The sequence below is a fragment of the Nothobranchius furzeri genome, chromosome 18 (assembly GCF_043380555.1).
Source record: "Nothobranchius furzeri strain GRZ-AD chromosome 18, NfurGRZ-RIMD1, whole genome shotgun sequence".
Taxonomy (NCBI): Eukaryota; Metazoa; Chordata; class Actinopteri; order Cyprinodontiformes; family Nothobranchiidae; genus Nothobranchius; species Nothobranchius furzeri.
The window spans coordinates 15,243,803-15,255,674 of NC_091758.1; the positions used below are offsets into that span (position 1 = coordinate 15,243,803).

Consider the following 11,872-nt stretch of genomic DNA (forward strand, 5'->3'; position numbering starts at 1 on the left):
AGCTCGGCAGCACTTAAAGCACGAGCAAAAGCAGAGATTGCACGTGCACAGCTGGCGTATTCAGAAAGGGAAGCAGCTATAATGAAACAAAAAACCGAACTTGAGGCAAATTTACATGTTTTGAGTTGTCAAAAGGCTGTTGCAGTTGCAGAAGCAGAGGTTGCAGTTTATGAAGAAGAGGATGAGGGACTTTCCAAAAGTGAACTGCCCTATCCATTGGTGGGACCACCCGCTAGTCCAAAACAACGCATGGCGGAGTATGTACAAAAACACTCAGATATTTGCCTTGAAGGATTAGAATTAAAAGTAGATCCACTTACCTGTCACAGAGTCGCACGAGAACAATGCGAAATGGCTATGAATGCAGATATAGACAATGACGGCTCACACAGTGCTCAAAAGGCTAATGTTAAAGTGGAACTCCAAACACAACAGAGAGAGAGACTGGATTCCCCCAAACCTTATCCGTACAACACTCTTCAAACATCAACAGAGATACAGGGTGTCCAGGATATTACGAGGTACCTGACAAGGAGGGAAAAGTTAAGTACTGGACTTTTGCAGTTTGATGACCACCCAGAAAACTACTGGGTGTGGAAGGCATCATTTCAAAGTGCTATTAAAGACTTGCATGTTACAGCTCAAGAGGAGCTAGATTTAATGGTCAAATTGCTTGGAGTTGAGTCTGGTCAGCAGGCCAAAAGAATCCGATCGGTCCATGTCTTTAATCCAGCTGCAGCTCTTAACCTTGTATGGCAAAGACTCGAGGAATGTTATGGATCTCCGGAAGTGGTAGAAAATGCACTGTTAAAAAAGATTGAACAGTTTCCCAAACTAAACCACAGAGACAACACAAAACTAAGAGAGCTGGGTGATGTTCTGCAGGAATTAGAATGTGCAAAAGATGGAGGATACCTACCAGGCCTCTCATATTTGGACACAGCTCGCGGGGTCAACCCCATGGTGGAAAAGTTACCCTATGGACTGCAGGAAAAATGGATTGCAACAGGAGCAAAGTACAAAGAAGAACATCAAGTTGCTTTCCCCCCTTTCAGTGTCTTTTCAAAGTTTGTAAGACAACAAGCCAAAATAAGAAACGACCCAAGCTTTGTCATCACACCTCCTGCCGACACAAGCTTCAAGAAGGAGAAAAGCTTCAGAGGCAGCAACAGGCAAGTGATTAGTGTACATAAAACGGACATCCCTGCAGACACTAGTTCACCTCAAAATAGTTACAGCAAGCTAATAGAAAGCCCTGACAAGGTATGCCCAATACATGAGAAACCTCACCCTCTTAAAAAGTGCAAGAGTTTCAGAGCAAAGCCCATAGATGAGCGCAAGTCATTTTTAAAAGAGAACAGAATCTGTTTTAAATGCTGTGGTTCTACTCAACATCTAGCAAGGGACTGCAGTGCGCAGATAAAATGCATGGAATGTGGTAGCGACAGGCATTTAGCAGTACTACATCCAGGTCCACCCCCTGCTCCAGCAGAGAGCTCTGAAGCTGATAAAGATGATGGCGGGGAGACACAGGATAGTGCAATTGCCTCAGTTGTTTCCAAATGCACAGAAATCTGTGGTGATGCAGATAGCCCACATTCGTGCTCAAAAATAAGTCCTGTGGTAGTATATCCAGAAGGCGAAAAAGAACGGGCTAGAAAGATGTATGCAGTGCTTGATGAACAAAGTAACAAGTCACTAGCTAAGTCTCAGTTTTTTGAGCTCTTTAATATTAAGACACGCTCAGAAACTTACACGCTCAGAACATGCTCAGGACTGTCGGATAATGTCGGCAGAACGGCAACAAACTTCATAATTGAGTCAATGGATGGTAAAGTGAAGCTTCCACTCCCAAACCTGATTGAATGCGACCTGATTCCAGATGACAGGAGAGAGATTCCCTCTCCACAGGTTGCCATGAAGTTCCCACACTTACAGAAGATAGCTGAAAAAGTACCTCCTGTAGAAGAACAAGTACCTATTCTGTTGCTGTTGGGAAGAGACATTATACAAGTACACAAAGTCAGAGAGAAAATCAATGGGCCACACAATACACCTTATGCGCAGCGTTTGGATTTAGGCTGGGTTATAGTCGGGGAAGCCTGCATGGGGAAGACGCATAAGCCCTCTAAAGTGAGTGTTCTCAAAACACATATTCTTCCGAATGGTCGTGCTTCATACCTCTGCCCATGTCCTAACACGTTTCAAATCAAAGACCAGTTAAACACCGCACCCAAACCCAAAAAGGACAAGGGAAACACAAACACAAATCAACTGGGAGAAACTGTTTTTGTCAGGACAAAGGATGATGACAAACCAGCACTGTCAGTAGAGGACAAAGACTTCATTGACATCATGGAAAAGGAGGTGTATCAAAACGCATGCAACAGCTGGGTGGCACCTTTGCCATTCCGCTCTCCAAGATCAAAGCTTTCAAGTAACAGAGAGCAAGCATTCAAGCGCCTCCAATCTCTCAGAAAGACACTGGAGCGGAACCCTGAAATGAAAAGACAATATATCGAATTCATTCAAAACATGCTGGACAACGATCACGCAGAAGTCGCTCCACCTTTGGACTCAAACAAAGAACACTGGTACTTACCATCCTTCAGTGTGTACCACACACAAAAACCTAATCAGCTGAGAGTAGTCTTTGACTCAAGTGCAGAATTTCAAGGACAGTCCCTTAACAAAGTCTTATTAAGTGGACCCGATCTAAATAACACACTGCTAGGTGTCCTTATGCGTTTTAGGAAAGAGCTTGTAGCATTTTCAGCTGATGTGCAACAAATGTTTTATTGTTTTGAAGTGCGAGAGGATCATAGGGATTATCTGAGATTCCTTTGGTATGAAGCTAACGATCCCGACAAAGGTATTTGTGACTATAGAATGAGGGTTCATGTTTTTGGGAATAGCCCTTCCCCAGCTGTAGCTATTTATTGTATGAGGCGTGCTGCAGTCGAGGGAGAAGAAGAGCACGGACAAGATGCAAAGCAGTTTGTGATGAGACATTTTTATGTTGATGATGGTCTCGCATCCACAGCAACGGTGGAAGAAGCTGTTGAGACACTCACAAGTGCTCGAAAGATGCTGGCACAGTCAAACTTGAGGCTACACAAAATAGCCTCTAATGACCACAAGGTAGTAGAGGCGTTTCCTGCTGCTGAGAGAGCCAAGGATCTGAAAGACTTGGATTTGGAGTTGGATGACATACCCCTGCAAAGGAGCTTGGGGCTACTGTGGAATCTTAAAGATGACTGTTTTACTTTTCGCGTCACCACTGAACAAAAGGCGTTCACCAGGAGAGGTGTCTTGGCCACTGTCAACAGTCTATATGACCCGCTGGGTTTCGTGTCACCCATCACAATGCAGGGAAAAGCTCTTCTACGTGAATTGACCTCAGAGCAAAAGGACTGGGATGAATCGCTTCCTGCAGAAAGAGAAGAGGAATGGAGCAAATGGAGAAGCTCATTGAAGGATCTTGAGCGGCTACAGATACCGAGGTGCTACCTACCGTTCTCCCAAGCCGTTGCTGAGAAAAAAGAACTGTGCATATTCTCAGATTCCTCCACCATGGCCATAGGAGCAGTGGCATATCTGAGAGCTCTTGATGGTGAAGGTCAGTGGCACACAGGGTTCATCATGGGCAAGTCCAAAGTAGCCCCAAGACCCGCTCACACTGTTCCCAGATTGGAGTTATGTGCAGCAGTGTTAGCCGTAGAGATGTACGAACTCATCAGAGATGAGATTGACATTGAAGTAGACACTGTCAGATTTTTCACAGACAGTAAAATCGTTCTTGGTTACATACACAACAACACAAAGAGGTTCTACACTTACGTGGCAAACCGAGTGATTAGAATCAGAAAGACTACACATCCGTCACAGTGGTTTTACATAGCCACTAGTGACAATCCAGCAGACACAGCCACTAGACCGATTGCAGCTTCTGCATTGGTTTCCACGAACTGGTTCAGTGGTCCTTCCTTTTTGACACAACACGACACAGAGAAGTCTCACTGTGATAGCTTGACACTGATTGATCCCAACACAGATGCAGAGATCAGACCTGATATAACAAGTTGTTACCAAAGCCTCAGTAACACAGCTAGAGCCATGCCGTTTTGAAAGATTCTCTCATTGGATGAGATTGTGTCACACTATTGCTTCACTAAAGCATGTGGCAGCATCATTCAAGAAAACAAACACAGAAGGTAAAGGCTGGAAGTGTTTCAGGGAAACTAACACTGTAGATGAAGTGTCTAAAGCAGCAAAGTTCATCATTCACACAGTACAAAGTGAAACGTTTAAAGAAGAGTACAGATGCATAAAAGAAAATCAGCCACTTCCAAGGCAAAACTGTCTTCAAAGATTAAATCCAGTTATTGATGAAGATGGGCTCCTCAGACTAGGAGGTCGATTGACACCTTCTAACCTGACAAAAGATGAGAAACATCCACTCATTATCCCTAAAGCTCATCATGTGGCCATCCTTCTTATTAGATACTATCATGAGAAGGTAGCACATCAGGGGCGTCACCTAACGGAAGGAGCGCTCAGAAGTGCTGGATTTTGGATTATTGGCAGTAAACGGCTCGTCTCTTCTGTTATTCACAAATGTGTTCTCTGTCGAAAGCTTCGAGGACGACTTCAGACCCAAAAGATGGCAGATTTGCCTGTTGACAGGCTGACACCAATGCCACCGTTCACTAGTGTAGGACTGGATGTCTTTGGACCCTGGACGGTCACCACACGTCGCACCAGAGGAGGAAGTGCAGACAGTAAACGCTGGGCTGTGCTTTTTGCCTGCATGTCCACGAGAGCTGTGCACATTGAGCTCATTGAATCAATGTCGACATCCAGCTTCATCAATGCGTTAAGGAGATTTTTCTGCATCCGTGGACCTGCTCAAATACTCAGATCTGATAGGGGTACAAATTTTGTTGGAGCATGCAATGAGTTGCAAATTGATCACAAGGACACAGAACTAAACTTATACCTGCAAGAGAAAGGATGCACATGGTTGTTTAATCCTCCACACTCATCACACATGGGTGGATCGTGGGAGAGACTTATTGGAGTGGCAAGGCGGCCTAGATGGTATTCTGTTGAAAGCTGTGCATGTCCAACTGACACATGAAGTGTTAAGTACATTCATGGCAGAAGTAATGGCAATAATGAATGCAAGACCACTTGTACCAGTCTCAACAGATCCAAACAAACCAAACCTTCTCACCCCAGCAATGCTCCTTACACAAAAAGTCAACGCATTATCTGCACCAACAGAAAGCTTTGGACCACCAGACCTCTACTCAAAGCAATGGAAGCAAGTACAGTGTTTGGCAGACTCTTTTTGGAAACAGTGGAAAAGTGAATATCTTTCAACACTACAGCAAAGGAGAAAATGGACTGATGATAAAACAAACATAAAAGCTGGGGATGTTGTGTTATTGAAAAATGCTCTCGCTCACAGAAATGACTGGTCCATGGGAAAAGTTGTAAAGACATTTGAGAGCAAGGACAACAAGGTTCGAAAAGCAGAAGTAAAGACTGGGAAAGATGGAAATGAAAATTTGCTTTTGAGACCCATCGCTGATTTGGTTTTGCTTTTATCAAGTGATAAATAAGTGTTTGAAATAGCCGTAACTGTTCTAAATGTTTATTAGAAAAGTTTGTTGTAGTGGCACAATTGCATTGTACCAGGCGGGGAGTGTTCTGCCTTTTATAACTCAAACTGGATGTTATCGTTGTAAACTGCCCTGGAGCTCCCTCTAGTGGCTGCTTTGTAATATAGGTTTGGTTACTTTGGGGGAAAAAATTGAGAACGTGAAGAAGAAATCAAAGATGGTGGAAGGTGATGTCGTAATGTTATTGTTCTAAGCTGATACGGACTGTAATAAAAGTAGCCGTGGGCAGCACGGGCAGAATATCTTGCCCTCCGGTCAGAACCTGAACACACCACCAGTAGGCAACGACTTATAAAAGACACACTTTATTGCACAACCAATAATAAAACACAACGATAAAACACCATGGCCCAAGCCCTCTCTTGTAAAACCAACTGTCCAGCATGAGTCACGTAAGCAGCGGTACTTAGCTGTCACGGATGGTGTGACCCCCATCCCCGGGGTCTGAGCTTCCAACGCCGTCCAACGCCCCGGGGTGTAGCTTGCGAGGACGGCGGGTAAATCCACAACATAAGTCCACTGCCAGAGTCCGTAGCGGCAGATGTCGGCACGGCCTTGGCATCACCTATGCCCAGCCCTAACTGTCTAAAGAAGGCGACCAGCCTTCCCTCCTGGCGCTGGAACACTAAACACCTGTTCAGCTATCTTCGTCGCCGGCAGCCCTACCCGGCTGCGAACGACCCCACCCCCCAAAGTCCGATGCCACAATGACGGGTCGACCACGCACACCTCTCAGTAGGTCTGTCACCCTTTTATCCTCCCTGGCCTCGTTATCCATAACGAGGACCAGCTGGTGTCCACTCACCACATCCTCGGAGCTCGACAGCTTCCGTCTTCTGTCCATCACACTCTCCCCCTCTTTGTCCTGAAGGACTCGCCCTCGAGTCCTAGATCTCCACATGATAATCCTTATGCCAAACAGGGGGTCTCCTCTGACGAACCACGCGTTGCTCCACAGCTCCAGGTCCCTCGACCTTCTCAGGGATACGTCCTCCCGATCCTCTTCCAACCGCACCCCCTCGAGCAGCCTCTCCATGCAATGGGGCAGGGTTGCTTGAATCACCGGAGCCCTTCGTCTCCGAAAACCGTTGAGCACTCCTGCTGATGTCCTCCCAGGTGGCATCCGGCTGATGAACCACCCGCTGTTCCGCAGCTCCACGTCTGTCGATCTCCCCAGGGAGACGTCCTTCCGGTCCTCCTGCAGCAGCACCTCCTCAAGCAGCCTCTCCACGTGATGGGGCCGGGTCACTTGCGCCGCCAGACCTGCTTGTCTCTGCAGACCGTCGATGAACCCTGCTGGTGTCCTCCCAGGTAGCATCCTGCTGACGCAGACTCTGCCTCGCTCGCTCTCGGGACCCCACAGCCAGCGGTGCTGCAACTAGTGGAAGAGAAGTGCACGGCTTAAGTCGGTTGAAATGAATCACACTCTCAGGACCCCCCTCAATGGGTACTAGCCTGTATAACACGTCTGTCACCCGCTCGAGGACCCTAAACGGTCCCCTATCTCGCCTCTGAAGCCTGGGACACACCCCTCGTCTCCTCAGCTTATTTCTGACCCACACTAAGTCACCTGCCGCGTAGAACCGGCGGGAGGCCCTAAAATCATGTGCCCTCCTTTGTTGCACCGATGCTCTGCCCTGATGGCACTTCACCGCATCCACCATCGTAGTGAATGTTTCCTTCAGCCTCGTCACATACTTGTCTACTGAGGCAAAGGCTTCACCTATCCTGGCCTTCAAGTACCCAGCATTGCCTCTTCCTACAGGGGTCTCAACAACAGAGAAGGGGGCGGGCATTTGACCCACGATACACGCCCCCTCTAGTTTCCCTGCACGTAAGGGCAGTCCCGACGTAAATGCCGGTTACAGCCACACTCCCAGCAGCCTCCAAACCTCTCATTTCCTTCCCTCCGGGAATATTCTTGCCTAGGCTGCAAGGTTGTGTTCTGAGCGTCACGACGGTGGGGACTAGATGCAGCAGGTACTGACAGTGTGTGCACCACTTCCTGGAGGGATTTCACCTCCTGTCTCAAGCTCTCAACCACCCCCATTAGCGAAGCAATGCTTTTATCATCAGCATCTTTCACAGTTATCCCCCTCACTCTTGCGTCCGATACTGAGCTGGTCTCCAAGCTCCTAATGAGCTCAAGCTCCGCCGCCAGGTCGATGGCTGCTTCAAGCGACGCGGGCTTGGCGCTCCGTAAACACACTCTCATGTCTCCATTCCCCTCATGAGCTATAAACTGATCTTTAGCCAACATGTCTCGTATATTGGGATCCACTGTCGGATAAGCTTTAACGACAGCCCGTCGTAATGCCATCCCAAATTCTCGGACACTTTCATTATGCCACCTGCGTCGAGCGGAGAAAACAGCCCTATTCCAATCAGCGCTGTCACACGGATCCAAACACTTCCCCATTTGCTCTTTTAACACGGCATAATTAGCTTTAACGCTCCCCGACAAGCCATTGTAAACCTCTCGAGCCTTGTCAGACAACAGAAGACACAGAAACTTCAGCTTAAGGGGCTCATCCCAGTTATTTACATCGGCTGCCATTTCAAATTGTCCAACCCAGTCTGCCCATTCGCGGCCAACACCGGAAAAGCTCTCCGGCATAAAAATCGGCCGAGCTGCTGTGCTCACGGGTTGATTTTCAGCTGGTCTCAACGGAGGAGGTGTGTTATTTTCAGGTTCTGACATTTTGGATTGCTAGATCCCACTTCTGACACCAGTGTAATAAAAGTAGCCGTGGGCAGCACGGGCAGAATATCTTGCCCTCCGGTCAGAACCTGAACACACCACCAGTAGGCAACGACTTATAAAAGACACACTTTTTTGCACAACCAATAATAAAACAACGATAAAACACCATGGCCCAAGCCCTCTCTTGTAAAACCAACTGTCCAGCATGAGTCACGTAAGCAGCGGTACTTAGCTGTCACGGATGGTGTGACCCCCATCCCTGGGGTCTGAGCTTCCAACGCCGTCCAACGCCCTGGGGTGTAGCTTGCGAGGACGGCGGGTAAATCCACAACATAAGTCCACTGCCAGAGTCCGTAGCGGCAGATGTCGGCGCGGCCTTGGCATCACCTATGCCCAGCCCTAACTGTCTAAAGAAGGCGACCAGCCTTCCCTCCTGGTGCTGGAACACTAAACACCTGTTCAGCTATCTTCGTCGCCGGCAAGCCTACCCGGCTGCGAACGACCCCACCCCCCAAAGTCCGATGCCACAATGACAGGTCGACCACACACACCTCTCAGTAGGTCTGTCACCCTTTTATCCTCCCTGGCCTCGTTATCCATAACGAGGACCAGCTGGTGTCCACTCACCACACCCTCGGAGCTCGACAGCTTCCGTCTTCTGTCCATCACAGGACCTTAAAATGTTGCTGCCTTGGATGAGATATGTCTGTAAGTATGAGTGTCGATAAAATGATCATTATCTTTTGTTTTATGTAAAAATGGTACGATAATTTGTACATTTGAAAGTTTTATCTTGTTAGCTTGCAGCAAGCGGGTAACAAGCTAGTTTACAATGTTAGTTAGCTAATACAGTATTTTGTACTTTCAGTTTTACGATGGTCAAAGAGAAGGCAATGGTCAGAGGCCATTCTTCAATAAATCAGCACAAAAAAAGGAGAACAAGTCTGGTTATTGGAGCATCGTTATCTCGCTGTCTAGCAAGGTGAAACTAAGAGTCACAGGGCGAGGACAGCACATATATATATATATATATAATCTGCCCCACTCACACCAGATTTGAGGTTTCGCTTAGATCAGGGATGCGCGAGCTGCCGCTAGGGGGTGCGCGAGGTGAAAAGTGTAATGGCTGCGGAGCTCAGAGAAGTCTGTCATATGTTACCATTAGCGTAGCCAGAAACTCATTTGTGGGTGGGCCAAAGAAAAAGTAAGTGGGCACAATAAATGTAATTGAAAACAAGTATATTTTTGCGCGTGTCCTCCGCATGTGCCCTATAGCTTCATAATAACAATGCGCCGAGCTTCAGCACTCTGGCCTGTGCACGCCGATATGTTCCGTCGCGCACGTGCGTGTCCTCCACATGTGCCCTAACTTCATAATAACAATGCGCCGAGCTTCAGCACTCTGGCCTGCGCACGCCGATATGTTCCGTATTTGATCATTTTTAACGGTGTTGGAGAAATCTGAAGGTGGTGAGTCATTCTGGCAGATTGTAATTAACACCTGTCTCATGCAGGTGTTCTGACGTTGTAAACCTCACACACAGAACATTGTGGATGTAACTAAATAACAAGAAATGATTCCCATTCAGGCCATTAACAGCGCGCTGAAGATCTGAAGTTCAGAGTGCGTCTGTCAGAGGTCAGACGTGTTCCGGCAGAACCATAGCTCACGGGTGCACAAGTGAGCACATCTGGGCTGGGCAGAAGTCATTTTACAACATTGGTTTAAATAGCGCGAGACGCGGTGACTTGAGCGGCTGTGCCGCTCGCGCACACACACAGATTCAATAAGCGCACACGCTGCTTTAACTCCGGCGTGCCGTCAGACTGAAGGCAGAAATGAACGCTGCCTCCACCGTGATAAAAACTTTTAAGAGGTTATTTTTCATTCAAGGTCAAATTAAGATATTAGCTTCTGGGATGAGTCGGGTCCGCTCCAGCCAGTGACTCCTCATGAACCTGACCACAAGTCCTGTTGCACCATTTGTTATTCCAGTCCGCAAGACAGCGGATCGCAGATTCAGCCACACCATGAAACAGCAATAAGTCGGTCTGAGGTAAAAGTGAACATCATGGCTATATCTTGTCCCCTATTGACATTTGATTATGCACAAGTAGGTGATCAGCTCAAGTTTACGCAGAGCAGACGGAAGGAGAGCGCTCTGGCCGCACAGGTTAAATGTTCCTACTTTAAGAAAACCGTTAAATTGCATTCTTTATGTGCTACCTGGGCACTCTAAATATTTATTTAAAATGAAATCAAAGGAAATTGTAATGGTATCGAATGTTTATTAATTACTATTTAAAAAATGAAAGTGATGGGGTATTTTTTAACCCTGTCTGTTTAGCTTGACATCTGATATATATCTATATATATATATATATATATATATATATATATATATAGATATAGATATAGATAGAGAGAGAGAGAGAGAGAGAGAGAGAGAGAGAGAGAGAGAGAGAGAGAGAGAGAGAGAGAGAGACATGTGGGGGCTGGGGGGGGGGGGGGGGGCGTCGACATGGTCGGGACATAGAAGGGGGTGCGCGGCTAAATAAGTTTGGGAACCACTGGCTTAGATAGTTGATTTCATATGAGCTTTATAGACCAATTGTAGAGTCCTATAATCAGCCAGATCGCCCAATTTTAATATTTGTACCACAGCCAATAATGCATTGGTTGGAGCTCTGACTACTTAGACTAATGATTGCTAATTTTTTGTAAAATCATAAATGGATTAGTGTATGTTTATATGTAATCCACAAATTTCAGTGCAATCCAGCATATATGGGACAATCACATGATTATATAAAACATTAAGCATTATATTTCAAAGACTCATTCACTCTGTTATCTGGTTATGCTAAAATGTCCACATACATTCAAGTTTTTATTTGTCTACACACACACACACACACACACACACACACACACACACACACACACACACACACACACGCACGCACGGACACACACACACACACACACACACACAGAGGCTGCACTCGCATACCGGTAAGCTAATGCGGGCGCGCTGACACACAACACAACTTCTCCTGCTACACTTCTTCTATAGGATAACAATTTTGATTGTTTTACTAGAAAATCCTGCAAATAAAATGTTTACCTCTCATCTGGACATTTACATCACACCACAAACAAGATAGCCGAAAATGTTCGTTATGCAGAACTGCAGCGATAAAAAATATGTCATTGGTGCTCCAGTCTTAGGTTTATCATATGGATCCAAACCATTTATAAGTCTGATTTTGTCCACATTCCGGTCCCCGACATATTTCTATAACATATCCCTGTTTATTCCGCATCCTTTAGGGATTTTATAATGTTGTTTAACACTTTCTTTCACCCAAATCCACTTCTTCTCTGCGACAGTACTGTTTGTTTCACGCTTTGTTTACACTTGTCAAGCTTCCAACATGTCCGCACACATCCCATAATGCTTTGCGTAATCACGTATGA

At 46.4% G+C, this 11,872-nt stretch overlaps 1 protein-coding gene across 1 annotated transcript; it reads right to left on the minus strand.

Moving 5' to 3' along the window:
- Nucleotides 1-6,201: 6,201 nt before the first annotated feature.
- LOC129163691 (uncharacterized) lies at nt 6,202-11,639 on the minus strand. The gene is made up of 2 exons (XM_054741915.2): nt 11,520-11,639; nt 6,202-7,065 (listed from the first exon to the last, which is right to left on the minus strand). The coding sequence occupies exon 2, from the start codon at nt 7,003-7,005 to the stop codon at nt 6,325-6,327; it is 681 nt and encodes a 226-aa protein (XP_054597890.2). The 5' UTR covers nt 7,006-7,065; nt 11,520-11,639; the 3' UTR covers nt 6,202-6,324.
- Nucleotides 11,640-11,872: the final 233 nt, after the last annotated feature.